General features: G+C 33.0%; 1 protein-coding gene across 3 annotated transcripts in view; it reads left to right on the top strand.

The window, feature by feature from the left end:
• Positions 1–14,612, top strand: part of Pcdh9 (protocadherin 9) — an 862,810-nt gene extending 848,198 nt beyond the window's left edge. For all 3 annotated transcript variants that reach the window (XM_077792752.1, XM_026395800.2, XM_026395799.2), the window contains one exon: positions 14,239–14,612. In XM_077792752.1, coding sequence (XP_077648878.1) covers positions 14,239–14,612 — 374 coding nt within the window. The remainder of the gene's footprint in view (positions 1–14,238) is intronic.
• Positions 14,613–19,537: the final 4,925 nt, after the last annotated feature.

Raw genomic sequence — 19,537 nt, 5'->3', positions numbered from 1 at the left:
CAAACTACCTAACTTTGTGGCACTTACTAAAGTGAGAAAGATTGACTATTAACAAATAAATATGAAGTGAAGGTAGTGAAATAGAAATAAGGATGGGTAAGGGGATAGAGAATGACAGAGTACAGAATATTATTATTTTTTACAGTGATCAGGAAATGCTCTAATGAACTGAAACACGTAAATGAAGTGAAGGAGTAGTAATTCTAAGGACAATAAGATTATTCTAGGCATAATTAATATCAAAACCAAAGACCCTGAGACCAAACTGAACTTAATATATTTAAGGCATAGCAAAAATCAACGTGGCACACAGAAGAGTGTAGAGATGGAGGTGTGGTGTGAGATTAGGAAGCTGGGTGGGAATGGGTGATAAGAGGTTCTCTGGGCCTTTAAGAGGAGTGTGGCTTTTTCCCTGATATGAATGATTGGAAGTAGGTGAGTGAATCATTCTGTTTTACATATTATAAATCGTTCCCCCAAACAGATCTAGACCTCAGCACCCATAATGAATCAGTATGTTAACTTATGTGGACAAGAAGGACTTTGCAGATGTGATTAAGTTAAGGATCTCACTTTGAGATGAGGTCATCCTAGGTGATCTCTTGTAATCACAGATGTCTTTATAAGAGGAATGCAGGAGGAGTCAGAGGAGAAGGTGATGTGACCCTGAAAATAGAGACTGGAGTTATTGTACTTGGAAGAACAGAGGAGGAAATCTCATTGCAAGGAACACAGATGGCCTCAAGAAGTTGAAGAGAGAAAAGAGAATGGATTCTTCTTTCAGAACTTCTAGAAGAAACCAGCCCAACACCTTGAATTACCCCAGTGAAATTGATTTCACACTTTTGACTTCTGGAACTGTAGGAGTGTGAATTGTTGTTTTAAGCCACTAGTTTCTTGGCAGTTTGTTATAACCCTCAGGAAGTTGATACACGTATGCTGCCTCTAGTTATAGATCGGAGACCAGAATAAAGAAAGTGTGGAATAATGAGTCCAGATAGGAAATGACGGTTGCTTGAGTTGCTGAATTTGCAGCAAAATTGATGAACTAAATGACTTACTGATTGTGTGATTGGAATAAAAGAATATTGTTGTATAAATTATCTATTGCTTAGGAACAAATTTTAACAAATTTAGCAGTTTATAAAAGCATAGATAAATAGTATCAGTTGTCATCCATTTTGTGATCTCAGGAGTCAAAGTGGGCTTGACATGGTTTGGGTTTCCCAAAACTGAAATCAAGGACTTAGCAGGGCAGGATTCTGATCTGGAGGATCAGAGGAAGAATAGGCTGCCAGGTCATTCGGTCTGTTGGCATAATCCTGTTCCTTGTGGGTATAAGACTGAAATCTCTGTTGTGCTGGCCACCTAGTGAGTGGTGCTCTCAGTTCTTAGCTGTTCTTACAACCTTTCTGTTTGGTTCTTTTATCTTTATAGCTATGTTGTGCCTACCCACAATCTTTTTAATTAACTGAAAATCAACTGATTAGCACAATTATTATTCCTGTAAATCCCCTTTTGCCATATAATTCAACATAATTACTGGTGTGACATATTTGTCATATAATTCAACATAATTACTGGTGTGATTCACAGTCTCAGAGATTATGGTAGGAAATACTGAGAGGAGGAAGAATTTAAATTTCTGCCTAATAGGTGTCAAGGATGACTCTAATCATTTTGTTTCTGTATTCAGCATCATGGCAATGGGTATGTCATATGCAGCAATGAGAAATTCAGAGCCAATTGTAGGTTTAGAGAATTGAAAAAAAAATACAGAATGTAATTTGGAAATTTCAGTAAGAAATCAAATGATGCTCACTGAATAGGGAGTCAGATAAATTAATATGGCCCCTAGAAGAAAGATAAAGGGCTAGGCAGATATATGGGGGAATCATCAGCATATATAAATCCATATAACTATAAGAGCTCACTTAGGGTGAATATAGATAATGAGTCTGAGCATTTCAACAACTACTGGTCTCAAGAAGGGTTCATGGCCATCCAGGGAAACCCATGCTTACAGTGAAGCTATTGACAGACTGGAGGAATCAGTGTGGCAACACTTGAGATGGAAAATTCTTGGGTTCCACCTCAAACCTATGAGAATTTCTTGATAGGATCAAGAACTCTATGTTTAAAAGCCCTCAAATTAATTCTGGTAGCTAATGAAGTCTGAAAACTTTAGTGCTTTAGCCCTGAGAATACACAGGATGGAGAGAACTAAGTCCTCTACATCTTTGAATCTCAAAAATGTAGTTCATGAATATAAGCAACTTTATTTGAGGAATTTTGAGAAATTCAGGAACTTAGGACCCACCCACACTTACTGACTCATAATATGCATTTAAATAATTTCCCAAAGTGATTCATATGCATATTACATTAGAAATTGCTCAGCTATAATATTTTAATTTAAAGTGATAGTTAGAGATTCCATGTATAAACATATACACACATACACCTATAGGACGCATGGAACATAGTTAATATTTTATTCCATTTAAAAAATAATACATCAGACATCTTTAAAATATATAAAGTATTGTGTCTTTAAATCCTTGATAATTCATGAAGTATTTCGTCTAATTTGCCTGATGGTCAAAATCACCTGGGACTCTTTCCACTGAAGACTGAAAAGTTGAACCTCCATCCAAGAGTCTAGGAGAGAATCCATACAGCAGTGATGGGTGAGGACATTTGTAGGCCCCTGGATATGAAAATGAACTTTACAAGTCCCCCTGCCCATTCTGATTAATAGTCCTGGAACATGGGAAACAGAGGATGTTGTGTAAAGGGGAATTATTTCACAACATTATGTAATACCAACCTAGATTTGAACTACAAGTTTTTTAAGGGGACAGAAGATTATGGAAGTTGTTTCTTCATTTTAATCTTAGTTTTCCACCAGAAATTAATCTCTATAAAATTATTTTACTGCTTCAAACCTTTGACCTGCTTTATAAAAAGTCTTTCAGATCAATGAGATTTACCTATTTTTTTTTTTCTGAGAAACAACTCAATTTGGATGAAATGAAGAGTAATTCAGAAGACATCAGTATATGAACTTTGAGTATTTTTTAATGAAAGACATCAAATCTTGTTAAAATAAATTATGAACTATAGAGGGAAGTAAATATGATCCTCGATAATATAAGTAATATGTTCCACATCAAGAAATTTAGTCAGAATTTATTTAATCACTGAAAGTTTATCTCATTAGACTATTGTCCTTCAAGTGATACCAATATAAAATACTACTGGTGAATTCATAAAATTATCAGAGATAATTTTCCTTTTGGCACTTAGCTTCAGCAGACGAGGAAATCATCTGCTAATATTCATGTGATGCAGAAGAAGGCAGAGGATGTATAAAGGAGTACTCTCCATTCTTTTTGAACTATAAAGTCTGTCCAAATAGCAATATCCTCTCTGGCAGAGAGTCTGCTGCTTGGGGTGGCCATGTGTTATTGTATTTGGACTTTCTCCATCTGCAAATGTTGACTTTTCATCTGTGACCAAGGGAAAAAAAATATGTATGAGGAATGTGTAAAACATTTAATCCTTGTTTACTTGTTAACCAAAGGTTTTGTTAAATCCTACTGTTGTGGGCTTTGTGTTTATTTGTTTTTCAAGGTGACTGTAGATGCATTCACAATGTTCTTAAATCTGAGCTACAAGATAAAACTCTGATAAAACCATCAAGTTTTTACTTAGATTAAAAATATGTATATTTATCTTAAATATAATTTCACAATCCAAAACCATAATTCAACTTCAGTGATGGAGTAGTGTATCAGAACAATAGACTTCTACTTCTCATTAATTAAATAAAAATAACCTTTAAGAGTTTGATTATTAGATTACATGGATGACAAACTACAGTGATAGTTAAAGAATAAAAGAATGTGTAGAACTCACACATCAAAATCTGATCTTTTTTCTCTTAATTTGTAGATAAGAGACTTGGAGTTAGGAAATATGATATTACTTTCTAAAAATCCATACTAATTCATTGTTGTGCTAGGGATTTCTCCTTTTGCCCTACTTGGGATGATCACATTGAGATTTCTGAATTTGTTCTGATTTTAGATATTTTATGCAATAATTTTTCAAACCCAACAAGAGCTGAATTTTTTTTAAAAAGTGAATAAATGGGAAATATTATTCTCAAAATTACATTTGATTCTTAGTATCTGCAGAGAGATGCTTTCAGGAACCAGTCACCCATACCAAAATCCACACATGCACTTGTTCCTTGTGTAAAATGATTAGTATCTGTCTATAACCTATGTACATCATTTTATGTATTCATTTCAAAACAAATCAACTGATTTAATTTTTTTAGAGAGAGTGAGAGAGGAGAGAGAGAGAGAGAGAGAGAGAGAGAGAGAGAGAGAGAGAGAGAGAATTTTTTAATATTTATTTTTTAGTTTTCGGCGGACACAACATCTTTGTTGGTATGTGGTGCTGAGGATCGAACCTATGCCAGGCGAGCATGCTACCGCTTGAGCCACATCCCCAGCCCCTGATTTAATTTTTAAGCAACTCAATAAATAAAGAACATGTTGATGAAATAGTGGATTTGGGATGTCTATGAAATAAATTTATTTCTGACTTGTCCTTTAGGTCCTTCTAGGCTTACCAATCCATTACCTTTAGCTTTCCTGTTTAAAGTAATACTCCAAAAATATAATTAATAATTATGCTACATCTTGTTTTAAAAAAGAAGTAAGAAAGAAATACAGATGAAACTGAGGTTGAAAATGAGCTAGTGAAAAAAGACTTTGTTGTATCAGTCTTTAAAAAAATTAAAATTAAAATTTGTTTCCCTAAATTTTGTTGTAGAAAGAATGATCAGGGTAAATAACAAGTGTAAAAATTAAAATTTTTCTCAGCATGCTCATAACAGCAAGTATAGAGAAAAAAATATAGGATGTCAGGGAAACGGCTTTATCAAACTCAAATCAGTATGTGTATCTTCTATTATAAGGTATTTAGTGATGCACAACTCTAAGCATTCTACACACTTGTGCTCATATAAAGCCTTAGGGAAATACATGAAAATTAGAACTTAGGAGAAAAATGTTTTTCATAAAAATAGCTATATATGCTCTTACCACAAAATGCATTATAGCATGACACTCAGATATGTACTGCATTAACAATTAATGTAATGAAAAACATAAATAAAATTAAGAACAAATACATGATTCTCTCAATACATGTAGAACATACCATCGATAAAATTCAATAATCTTTCATGATAAAGAGCTTAAATATATTAGGTATAAAAAGACCATAACTCAGGATAGTAAAAGTTAGATACAACAGGCCTTAACCAAAATTATACTGAATGGGAGACATATTTCTTTTAAATCAGGAACAAGACAAGGGTGTCGACTCTCACCAATCTTACTGAATACAGTAACTGAAATTTTAGACATGGCAATAAGAGAAATAAGTAAAAGTATATAAGTCTAAAAGAAGGCCAATTTTATCTTTTTGCAAATGATATGATTCCACATTTAGACATCCATAGAGACTTCACAGAAAGACTTTTATAACTGATAAATTCAGCAAGGTAGCAGAATACAAAGTCAACATACAGCAATCAGCTTTTTCAGTAATAATTAATTCATGGAGAAAGAAATAAGGAAAACAATTTTATTCCTAAAAGCCTCAAAAATAAAATAGGATCCTAGAAGATGGAATTCTATCTTTAATGAATTGGGAAAATTAGTATTGTGAAAATGAATATATTATAGAAAATGATCTGCAGATCCAAGGAGATCCCATGGAAGAACTTGTGACATTCCTCATTGAACATGAAATGAGTCCTAAAATTCATATGGAATCAGAAAAGACTCTGAATAGTCAAAGCAATTCTGAGCAAAAAGAGCAAGTCTGGAGGCATCATAAACGTGATTTCAAAACATACTACCAAGTGATAGTAACACAAACATCATGGTATTGGCATAAAAACAGACCAGGAAGAACAATGAAATAAAATAAAAGACCCAGAAATAAAACCAGGTATCTGCAACCTGATAATTCTTAAACTAAAGTACTATAAAATACATCAGAGAAAATTTAACATCTTTCCAAGAAATCTCCATACTGCTTTCCATATTGGCTGCACCAGTTTGTAGTCTCACTAGCAGTATATGAGTGTACCTTTTTCCCCACATCCTCACCAACACTTATTGTTGTTTGTCTTCATGATAGCTGCCATTCTGACTGGAATGAGATGAAATCTTAGAGTAGTTTTGATTTGCATTTCTCTAATTGCTAGTGATGATGAACATTTTTTCATATTTTTGTTGATTGATTATATATCATCATCTGAGAAGTGTTTCTTCAGTTCCTTGGCCCATGTATTGATTGGGTTATTTGTTTTTGTGTATGTGTGTGTGTGTTTAACTTTTTGAGTTCTTTATATACTCAAGATATTAGTGCTCTAACTGATGTGTGAGGGGTAAAAAATTTGCTCCTAAGATGTAGGCTCTGTATTCACCTCACAGAACGGAGCCACCATTTGATCCAGCTATCCCTCTCCTTGGTCTATACCAAAAGGACTTAAAAACAGCATACTACAGGGACACAGCCACATCAATCAATGTTTATAGCAGCACAATTCACAATAGCCAAACTGTGGAACCAACCTAGATGCCCTTCAATAGATGAATGGATTAAAAAATGTGGCATATATACACAATGGAATTAAAGAGAATAAAATCATGGCATTTGTAGGTAAATGGATGGAGTTATAGAAGATAATGCTAGGTGAAGTTAGCAAATCCCAAATAACCAAATGCTGAATATTTTCTTTGATATAAGGAGGCTGATTCATAGCAGGATAGGGAGAGGGAGCATGGGAGGAATAGATGAACTCTAGATAGGGTAGAAGGGTTGGAGGGGAAGAGAGGAGGCATGGGGTTAGAAATGATGGTGAAACATTGATGATTATTATTATGCAAAATACATGTATGAAGACATGAATTGGTGTGAATATACTTTGTATACAACCAGAGATATAAAAAATTGTGCTTTATATGTGTAATAAGAATTGTAATGCATTCCGCTGTCATATATAAATTTAAAAATTGAAAAAAAATGATAACATCTTCAACAAATGATTTTGGGAAAACTGGATATTCATATGCAGAATATTGAAACTAGATCCATATCTCTCATCCTGAACAAAAATCAACTGAAAATGGATCAAAGATCTTTTTTAAAAAAAGAAAGAGAGAGAGAGAGAGAGAGAATTTTTTTAATATTTATTTATTTTTTTTTAGTTTTCGAGGGACACAACATCTTTGTTTGTATGTGGTGCTGAGGATCGAACCAGGACCACATGCATGCCAGGCGAGCGCACTACCACTTGAGCCACATCCCCAGCCCAAGGATCAAAGATCTTAAAGTAAAATCTGAAACTTTGAACCTGCTTAAGGGAAAACACTTCAAGTATAGGCCCAAGCAAAAATTTCTTAAATAGAACTTCAGTAGCTCAGGAAATAAAAGCAAGAACTGACAAATGGAATTACATCAAATTTAAAAGCTGCAAAGCAGAGGAAACAATCTAAAAACAGAAGAAAATCTTTGCAAGCTGTTCATCCAAACAAGGATTACTATCTAGAATATATAAAGAACTCATAAAATTTCTCAAAAAAAGACCAGGCAATCCAATCAATAAATGGGCAAATGATCTAAGTAGACACTTCTAAATAGAAAAAAAGTATAAAGTATCAATAAATATATTTTAAAAATATCAGCCAGGCACAGTGGTACATGCCTGTAATCCCAGAGGCTAAGGAGGCTGAGGCAGGAAGATTGCAAGTTCAGAGTCAGCCTCAGTAACTGAGACATGCCCTAAGGGCTGGGGATGTGACTTAGTAATTAATTGTCCCTGGGTTCAATCTCTGGTACCAAAAAATTTAAAAAATACATAAATATATAAAACACCAAAACAGTAACAACATCTTCAGCAATCAGGGAAAAGCAAATCAAAACAACACTGACTTTATATGCTACCCTAGTCAGAATAGCTACCATCAAAAGAAAACAAACAACAAATGCTGGAGAGAATGTGGAATTGTTGGTAGGGGTACAAACTAGTACAGCTACTATGGACAATCATGTGGAGTTTCCTCAAAAAGCTAACAATAGAGGTACCATGTGATTCAGATATAACATTTCAGTGTGTATACCTAAAGAAGTAAAGTCAGTGTACAAAAGAGATATCTGTGTTCCTATCTTTATTGCGGTACTTACTATTCACAATAGCCAAGTTACAGAATCAGCCTTGGTGGCTGTCAGAATATGAATGGATGAAGAAGATAAAGTCCATATACATCATGGAATATTATTCATTTATAAAGAAGAATAAAATTGTGTCACATGCAGAAAAATAGATGGAACTGGTGGCATCATGTTAAGTGAAATAAGCCAGATAGAGAAAGACAAGTATCACATATTCTCTTTTATATATGAAAACTGGGAAGGGAGACCTAAAAGTAGAAGAGGGACTATTAGGAAAGAGACCAGGGGCAGGGTGAGAAAGAATAGAGAGAAGAGCAATTGAGGGTAGTAGAGAGGATGGGTGTCATCAAACACATATACACATGAATGAAAATGTCACAGTGAAACCCATTAATTCATACAATTAATATGAGTTAATATTCATAATGAAAATGAATTTTTAAAAAGATCATCATTAAAGAGGAATTTTTCTCTTGTTAAAAACTTGAAAAACTTCATTGACATGTGATGAATTAGATTTAAAATGATATGAAAATGACTTATCTATTTCACAATTTCATTGTAATAATCTGATTAAAATGTATTTTACCTAATCGTAAATTCTCAAAAACAGTAAAAATTCTAATTCATTGGTTTGTGGATATGGATTAGTAGTAGAGAACTTGCTATTATGTATGAAGCCCTGAGTTTGATCCCCAGAAAAGACAAAAATGAAAGAAAATTTATTAAGAGGCAAAAACTTTTTATATAAAAACTAATCAGGAATATAAAACAGTCTGAGGATTTTATTTTTATACCAGTTTCAAGTTTTAGAGTTAAAAGGTTTCAAATAATCAGACTGAAAAACTGCTGGTCAACAAGCCAGAAGCTACTTGTTAATTACAGCAGTGAGTTAATCAATGGAGTAATAGTTCTGCTTCCGGGTATAATAAAATGAGATCAAGGACCACTCACTTATCTTTCCACTAAAGTCTGGCTGGACTTCCACTAACTTGGGTTGTTTCACATTTTAAGCCTGTAGCTGTAGAATCCAGTAATGAAGGCAGTTTTCTGACAGTGGTTAATTGCTAAACTTTTGGAAAATATTTTTTGTTTTTGAGTGAGAAGGTGACTTGTGCAAAGATGGAGTGAGGAGTATTTGACACCTGATATAAATATAAAATGCCAAGACAACTTCAAGATCTTTTTATCATATACTTTATTTTTGTTTTCAAATTTTAAAGGCAGAAAGAAATGTCTTACATAGTTTTATCAGCACTTACATCTTTATACAAATGTTTCAAAACAAAGAATGACTAAACTCAAACTGAAGAATGTGAAGAGAAACAAATAATTTCACTTTTTAAAAAGTAATAATTTAGTGTTAAAAACATCATGCTGGGAGAATTCAATTATTTTATTTTTAAGGAAAGAATTTAGAATAATGATTAAATTATAGTAAGTGTAAGCCGTTTGGAATCCTAACCAGAATTATAAACATTATTGCATAATGTAACATAACCAGGACTTCATAAAGTTTAAGAGAAACTAGAGCAACAATATAGAAAACACATTTATTCATGTACACATATACAAACACTCCTATGCAGATGTGTAAAACCTCAAGACATCTATTAATCCAGCAGTGTAATATATATATAATATATAATACATATTATATATATTATATACATAATATATATGTCAGATTTCAATGAATATTTGTTGAGAGAATGTATGAATAAAAACTAATATAATTGCTCATCATTTAGGACAATTATTTATAGTTATAACAAAAATGTGTAAAAGATAAAGAATTTTAGTTTAGTGTATACTATAATACTAGCAAAAATTCCCTAATAGTTTAATGTTATATATATGATGGAGAATCACAGATTGTTTTCATTCATAAACTGAGAAATGTTAATAATCCATAACAAAATGTTAATAATCCATAACTGAATGCTTCTTTTCTTTCTGGGAGCACAAGAAATCTCCATGGTTTTGGGCTTGGTTTGTGGCTCAGCAGTAGAGCGCTCTCCCAGTGCATGCAAGGCCCTGGGTTCAATCCTCAGCACCACATAAAAATAAATAAATAAAATTGTGTCAACAACAACTAAGAAAAAAATAAATAAATATTTTAAAAATTATATTAAAAAGTTTCCATCGTTCTAAACATGAGAGAAATGAATTGGAAACCAGCACTTCCCTTCTAGATCTTTCATGTTAATGGGTCATTAAGCATCCACCCTAACCAGCAAAGGGACAGGTACTGGATAATTTGAGATAGCTTATTTACTTGGTACCTGAGAAATTATTCAAATTAGTGTATGCAAAGAGAGCCCTGAATCCTATCTAACTCCACTCTGCTTGTGATTCATGAATAAGTTGCCCCTGAGATTTCCAGCTTAGTGCCTTGTTTCCAGGTGCAACACTTGTGTGGCTCTTCCTGGAAGGCTTCTCCAGTTTGGAACTGTAACATAAATCTTTTACTTTCATCTATGAAGTGCAATTGCATGTCTGGCCTATGGATGAATCTTTAAATTTTACATACAAGAGTTAGCTATTTTAAAGATTTACCAAACAATCTACTAAACTTCTATAATCTTATTTACAGACATTATCAAATTCCTTCAAATTCATTTATAAGAGTGAATCATGAAAAACACATTTCTCAAAGAGCAATAAAGAGCAATTAATGCTATTTCATGGCAGAAACTCATTTTTTTGCCATTGAATGATTTTGCACAGCACACAAAATTTTAATTATAAATGTCTTCCTTTATCAATTATATTTAGGAAGATCTTTAAGGAAATGAAAGAAATGATATAACTTGGTACAATATGTATTGGTCTTTTACCTTGTAGAAATAAGAGTCTGCCTGAATCAATGATACCTTGTGCTTCTCTCTCTTTTCATGGCTCTTAAGCCAATTGTTTCTAAGGTTAGATTGCAGTTCCATGAACAGTGTAGACTTCTATTATCTGCTATATTCCTGGTCGTCTTTCCAATGCTAGTCTACAGAGCACATACAGTAGATTTTTGTGAGATAATTAATGTTGCTCTTTTTGAGAGAAAAAATATATATACTCTATCAAAATGTGTCTCTCAATGTGTCAACTTAAGGTCTGCAAATACAGATGCTCAAAGATCTCATTCTCCATCCTTGGGTAATATGTCTTAATTTAATAAGATGATTGTGTATATTGAATAAAGTTAATTTAAAAATAACTGTGCATATTTTCTTTCTTTTTTTTCCCAGAGTTTAATTTTTAAAAAATGATTCTTTTGATATTTCTGAGGTTGCTGAAAATTCCCAGCCCACCTTTGGAGACAGATAAGATGAACATTAATGACACTGGAAAAATAAAGATTTGCTTTATAAGGTCTTTAAGACTTGTTGTACATCAAATTGATGATTAACTACTTCATCTCTGTTAAAATTTGAAAGGAGTAAATACATCTAACAGAAGTTAAATAATTCATTTATTAACTGTCACAAAGTACTGATAACCAAAAGATTTTGCTGTTGAAGAGCTTTTGGTGTGAGCTTTGTGAAATCAGCATCTTCTATTATAATTACTTAAGCTCTGCCTTTAAGCGGGGGGGATATCTTTATTAATTCTCAGAACATTTTCAACCTCATAAAATTTTAATTAACAATTAGCATTGTTCATAGATCATCACTATTGCTCAGCAGTATGAGGGAATCAGAAGACTGATAGGTCAGTTTCTTTTCCATCAATGAATTTTCAATCTAGTTGGGAGAAAACTAAATTAAAAACTTGTAAATGTTCAGAATCTTTCCCCAAAGACAAAAATGGCACTTCAGCAAGAATTGAAGGAGGTCCATGAGGAAATTTATTATTCCTCAATAAAGGAAAGAGCTGTGCAAATGTTTAAAGTATCTGTGACACATGGATCAGACAGTTATGAGAATTTGCTTGTGGTATGTGGGACAGAGGCTGACCCTTGAAGGAGTCAGTAATTAAAAGACAACAGGCCAGGCAAAAAGCTTCTCCTAAACCTGAGATCCTAAAGCAAGGAGTATGAACTGGTTTGAGAGAAATGTGTTAGCTTTGTGGATGAGAGTTACTAGGTACACCAACACCAACCAACCAGCAAGGAATTAGTTTGAACTTTTAAAGTGTGGTCAGATTAATAAAGGGCAAAAAAGGCTCATAGAGAAATTTAAATTAAATATCCAAGGAAATAGGTCATCATTGGAGGTTTTGGAGACAAATGGTTTAGAGTAATGAATGTGTGTTTAAATAAAATAAAACTGTTTGCTTTTGAGGGACTGGGAATACAGGTCATATGGGAAGGAATTTTACAGTTATCCTCAAGAACAGTCTTTTAGATCCAAAGAACTGCCTCAAATTTGAAATTGTATGAAATAGTGCATTTTAGCCACATCACTCTTGCGTCTAATGTCTGTTCTGTTACTGACTAGATCGTTATCTCAGCTATTGCCTATCTCAGCAGATCTTTCTTCATATGTAAGAAATAATTAGAATTTTATTAAGGCACGTTGATGTAAACATAAAAAGCTCATAATTATTGGACATTTAGAAGTATTAGTTGTGATAATGTAGATTTTAGCAGAGACTTTCATTCCAATTATTTTTCCGTTATTTTAATTTTCATGTAGGTAAACTTGCAGGTGTGTTTTTGTCTACATCTTTTTTTTCCTTTTTCTGATGACTCTGCTTTCGAAAATGCTTTATAGCTGAGGCTTTCTTGCCTACTCACTTAACCTTATTCATAAAATCAATTCCTAATTTCCAAGCTATCACTTATCACTTGACTGTTTAATCAAGGGGGAAAAAGCACACAGACAAAAAAAAACCCAATGTATTCCTTAACCATTTGACTGTTATTTTCAGTGAAGGGCTTGTTTCTTCTTTTCACATTTGAAAGAGCTTGTCTTTGAAATTCTGATTTTCAAGTTATTCTGGATTACCTTCTAGTGAAAATAATGAAACAAAAGAAAAATCCTATCATGATTTTTCCCCATGAATGTTAGATTCCATGAAATTCAATTAATAATTTATCTTCAATTTTGTACTTTAGGAATACAGAAATTAGAGGACCCAAATATTGTCTTTGTATTCAAAAGTTTTCTTAATTTAATCTGTTTTCAGAATGCTTCAGTAGACCTGGTGTGACTTTAGTATGATAATTTAATTAGAATATTCCTTAAAAATAAATATTTAGTTTTTAAAAATAGTTGTAAAAATAGTTTCATTTGATTTCAACTAGAATAAAATAAATGCCTACACAGAAAAAAAAAACAATATTTTATATAGCTGTTTAGAATATTCATTTTTAATGATGTTACAAGTACTAGGGTTTGCTTCTTGTATTTGTGCAGTTATAGAATTAGCATATTCTGTTTTGCAAATAATTTTTTCTACTTTTAATAATTTTTTAAAAATTTAAATTTTTTGTCTGAGAGCTCTTTTAAGATAGATCAGTGATCATTCCTATGCCATGGAAGGATTGATTGAAAATGGTTATTCTTATTTAACCAAATGTATCTTTCGGTCTGTTTGTCTATTGAGATAGCTAGTTTTGTTTCTATCTATAAACAAAGGCTAAAGGAAGAAAAAATAAGTCTTTCCTCCATTGGACAAATTTGATTGCTTCTCCATTAATCTTTGCATATGATGTACTATGTATGTGGTGCTTGGGATTGAATCCAGGACCATGCTACCACTAAGCTACAATGCTAGCCCTTTTATTCTTTTCTTTCCTTTCTTTCTTTTTCTTTTCTTTTCTTTTTCTTTTTCTTTTTCTTTTTCTTTTTCTTTTTTTTTTTTTTTTTTTTTTTGAAACAGGGTCTCAATAAGTTGCCAAGGCTGGATCACTTGATATAATTTCATGAAAAAAATGTGATAATCCTATTGTACTTTTTCTCTAAAGAGATCATTTTAAATCAGGATTCTAACCACCTCCTTTCTTAACATTCTCTTGTATCTTGTCTTCTACAGATGGGCCTCTGGGTCCCCGAGGATTAGCTGAGGCAACAGAGATGTGCACTCAAGAATGCTTGGTTTTGGGTCATTCTGATAACTGCTGGATGCCTCCTGGCTTGGGTCCATATCAACACCCGAAATCTCCTCTCTCAACCTTTGCACCCCAGAAAGAATGGGTCAAGAAAGACAAGCTTGTGAATGGGCACACTCTGACCAGAGCCTGGAAAGAAGATAGCAACAGGAACCAGTTCAATGACCGTAAGCAGTTTGGCTCCAACGAAGGCCATTTCAACAATGGAAGCCACATGACAGACATTCCTCTGGCAAATCTGAAGTCTTACAAGCAAGCAGGAGGTGCGATTGAGAGTCCTAAGGAGCACCAACTCTAAGATAAGGATATATGGGACCTAATAACCTTAATCTAAATAGACATGCTAATACCGTGTGTGTCAGAGCTTTATGTATTCAATAGATCTCTACAACTATGCCCCTTATAGCAGGGATATCCATAACTTTGTGTTAGCACCATGGAGGAGAAAATGTTTTACAACTTAAGAGAGAAAATAGTTCTACTAGCCATGTGATCTTGTTTACTAGAATTGATTAAACTCTCCAGAGATCTCTCCATTGTGCAATTTATTTTTATTATTGCATTTTATTTTGACCCTGGACTGCTGCTATGAACAATAGAATATGCATTTGGAGAGTAAGAAAGTTCCATGGATTAGAGTGACTGACAAACATATCTTTAGAAAATTGTGCTTTTTTTGTCATTGATTTATGCTGGGACCACTATACTTGACATTATACTTCAAACAAAACTTAAAAAGATAAGCATTAAACCTATTGTGCTGTTAACAACGTTAGTGAACACTTGTAAGTCAATCAGTGTTAAAGTATTTGTAAATAGAAGCAAGTTATTATTAACAACTTTTGTGTACTTATAGCGTTCACCTAAAAATGTTGTAGCATAATTCTGTGTTTATGGTTGCTTCTTTCCCTTTTTATTCAATTTACCTCTTTATTGTTATTTTTGTTGTTTCTTTTAGTGAGGTGTTTCTGCGTTAGTAGTCTGTCTTGACACACATCGTTCAAAGAATCTTAAACACTTGTGTTTAAGAAAGGTTCTGAAATCTGATTTCTTCAATGGTAGCTTATAATGTCAGAATTCTGTAAAAGAATAAAGATGAAAGGAAAAACTAAGAACTTTATACAAAAAAAAGAGGAGTTCTGCAAAAGCTTGGAAATTCAGAACCTTTTTTTTATATCCTTATTTTCAAAGTAGGCAAAAGCAAAAACCACTTTATTAGTACTATTAAGTGAGAAAGTAATGGGAAAGTGTTATCCGTCAAAAGTGATATAATATTCTGTACTTGTCACTCATTCAAAACTAATGTATCAAAATTAGCATATATTGAAGAAAAATCACTATTCAAAAATAGTTTCAATTTGGCAAATGTGTGTCTACAACTTTGTTGAAATGACAGAGTTTGTGTTGATCCTCATATACAATACTGTTGTTGTAACACAAGTGTTATTAGACCATAGCCACAAAATATTTAATGTGTTGTGCCTTCATGATGTAACAGAACATTCTCCAGGTAGGGTAGTTGGGGGAAATAAAGGGATAAATCTCTAATTATTGCTGTTTAACTGTTTGTTATCATAGTTGGTCAATGCCTGGCAGGTACCAGCATTTTGTCACTTAGGTCAAACCAACACAGTGACAATTAATGTTAATAAGATCTCAGTTGCACGTGCAAACAAATCCAAATTTGAACATTCTTAGGAGGTTTTTGTTAAGGCATGACAGATGATTTAAACAAATAAATAGCATGCAACAAAATGTCTTTATTGAAAGAAGTGAAAGTTATCTTAATGCCACGGTTCACCATCAGTTTAAAAGTAAAAAAAATAAATAAAACAAAAAACTTTAAAAAAAAGGTTTGCTAATCTGATAGTTAATTTGTTCTTACCAAAAATACAATTACTTTGTAAATAGCAGTTCACATTTTTCCACATATAATGGAAAATAATGGGTAGGGGTGCATTGCTTATTGAAGTACATTTTTGTCGGTTTGTGAGGGGTGTTTGATGACTTTGACAGAATAAATATCTAAACAATTATCCTTGTTACTGCTTTGCCAGTTCTACGTTATTTACAATTATTCAGCTCTTGCAATAAATGTTCTGAATTCCTGATTGTAGTGTGTTAATTCTTGGTCAACATCCAAAGTGATTAATAATGCTCTAATTGTTGGATAAACACATGCTGATAAAACTTCACTTTTATTTATAAATCAAGGACGATTTGTTGGGGTTTGAGATGCATTTCTGAAAACATGGCTCCAAGTTAAAACTTAAATTTATCTAATGGTCTATAAAATTGTTTTCTGGTGAAACTCGTGGTTAATGTTTATTCACATTCTAGTCAAGAGTCATGTAAATTTCATTAAAGTGAAATCCCACGCCACAGACTGGGCAGGGAGCCCTGATCAGTCAGTGAGGTTAACTTCTTGATTCTTTGTTTCTTGAATCAGATTTCAAGAAACAAATCCTCACCTGTTTCATTGTTGGCCAAGGCAGAAGACATTCTGGTATTATGGCCCTAAATCCAGAGATACAATTTCACCTGCATTTTTTTCAAATTAGGAAAATGGGCACAGAAAGGTATGAAGAGTAATGAGATTCTGGAACATGCCATGTGTTTGTATTTGCCACACAGCAAGAGATCAGTGGACTCTTGTGGGAGTTTTATGCTGAACAAATAGGTGTTCCTCCAAAAGCTTTCTGAAGAGGTATAAAATAAGAACCAGTTGTCAGAGGCACAGGAGAAAGTGTTCTTGCTTGGATCATTGACTGGATTTGACAGCTTTACCTCACCCTGGAGAAACCAGCATCTCCATTGATCCCAGGCATACCTAGCATTTCCTTTTCCCTCATTGGGATATCAAGTAAACAAATCTTGAAAAGAAGCCATTCTGGAAAAAAAAAAAATCCCAGCATTTCTACCAGTCCTTTCTTCATTGTGGTTCTTAATCAGATAAGTCATTCTATTCCACCTTGAAGAGTAAGATAATTTAAACTAGTTTTTCCTTTCCATGTTTTCTTTTGTATTAAGAGCAGACTGAGATGCCCCCACCCCCATGACTGGAAAATTTAGAAAAGGAACTATTCTCCCTCATGCCCACTTTATTTTTTCCAATAAACACTACAAGACCCATTCTTATTAAGGTATTCTGTGAAATTTTGTGAGTAAAATGTCACAAATTGAAGAATATATTCAAGTAAACAATACATCCATAATAACAATTTCAGAAAGATCATTCATGATCCTTTATTTTGTAGACAATGAATATTAAGAATCATCATTTACCTAGAAATAAAAAGCATTTATATTACCTAGGAGAGCATGTCTATCTGAAATATATAAAAATAATTAAAGTGATTATCAAATATCATAATGGTGTATACTAACACGTTTCTGAGGCACTTACAGACACGAACTTTACAAAACTGAATGTATCTATTGAATAAGCACTTCTATACATTCTCTAACATAAAATATGCACAGATAATGGTCATTCATTAATACACAGTTGAGTAGTCATTTTGCTGTACTGATGCTATTCAGCAAATCTTATTCAGAATCCCATCTTTGCCTAGCTAAAGCTAAAAATGCAGCTGAGGCCCAGAGCCATTCCAGTATTTATTAAACAGTTGGATAGAAGCCAGGAATACTTAATTATTATTAGTGAGGAGTTTTGGCAGTGAGGGATGAAAGGAATGCCTTGTCAATCTCAATTCTAATGTGGATGCCAGCATGGCACTCTGTATGAGGGCAAACCAAACTATGAAAAGGAGAACTGGTGTCATGAGTCTAAAAATTCTCTGTTGTTCTGCTTTGTTTTAAATAGAGCTGATCTTCCCTCCCTAAAGGAATCTCCTTCATTGGTTCTTTCAGAGAAAGTGCTTTAAAACTCTTCCAGTATTCTAAAAGGCACAGTCATTACATAATGAATTCTCTAAACATCGTTCTTCCTCTTTCACACAATATTAATCTAAATTTGAATAGGTATCAACCACACTTTTCATCATTCCAAAAAAAATATCATTTGATCCTTTAAAGTAAATTAACTTTATAGGTATACACTCCCCTAAAATATGGTTACCATACACTAATTCATTCATATTCAGTTCACCAAAATATGTTAACAAATATTCCAAAGATATCAATTTTCTATTTTCCTAATGCCATCACCATCTATGTTAAACATTAAATAAGGACTGTGATTTGGGCTTCTAAATGTGCAATTTTTATCTTTACTGCTTAGAAGTCTTAAAAGATGTGTCATATTGAAATGAGTTCTGCCCCTGTTTTAGTTTTGTCTTAGGGTATCACATTGATTTTGAAGCCTTATGGTAAAATTATCTTCATAAATAAGATATTTCATTTTTACAATATTTTTTTCCTTTTTAATGCCCCATGATTGTTTTCCATTAGTATACATATATCACAATTATTATTGAACTCACTCAGTGCCACATATTTAAAGTCCACATATTTGAAATATGCTGATATGTAGTGGATTTTTTGAATAATATTATAGTGCTATTTATATTAAAACCCTGGATTTGGGGGATCTTTGCAATTCTTCTTTTCTAATTTCAGTTGTTTGTTCATTTGTTTGCTTTTCATCTTCAAGTCCACCATAAATTTAGGTATCATGGACAAAATCTTGAATAATGAATCCCAAACCAAAAATAACACAAATAGTCTTAGCCATGGAGCTTCACAATAGTCAGAGGCTCTTACAGTATACTGTTAGGTGATTCTAAGTAAAATTACACTATTTTTATATTTAAGAACACTATATCTGTTTTTAATTGTTTACATAATCAATTTTGGTACACAGTAGTTTATGAAGTAACTTTACCTTATTATAGAAATCAACAACAAAATGACTTACACTTACATTCACTCTTAAATTCATCAAACCATAAGCATACTTAGTGGCAACCTGACACTTCTGCCTTGATGATGGAGGCATCAGACTGACCATTAAATTGAAGACACATAATTGAACTTCCCTCCTGCTGGAAGCCTTTTCTTCTTTTGGATTCCTAGAAATTACAATCTTTTCCATTTCCTCTTACCTCACCACCCATTTCTTCTCAGAATTTATTGCTAGCTTCCCCTTTCCTTGTGCCTTATTTTGTGACTTTATAAGGCTCAGGTTCAATTCCCAGACTCCTTTTCTTCTCTCTGCTTATTCTTTAAGAAAGCTCATCTGAGATCACAATTTGAAATACC

The sequence above is a fragment of the Urocitellus parryii genome, chromosome 2, assembly GCF_045843805.1.
Source record: "Urocitellus parryii isolate mUroPar1 chromosome 2, mUroPar1.hap1, whole genome shotgun sequence".
Lineage (NCBI taxonomy): Eukaryota > Metazoa > Chordata > Mammalia > Rodentia > Sciuridae > Urocitellus > Urocitellus parryii.
This window is presented reverse-complemented; position numbering and strand designations above follow the sequence as displayed.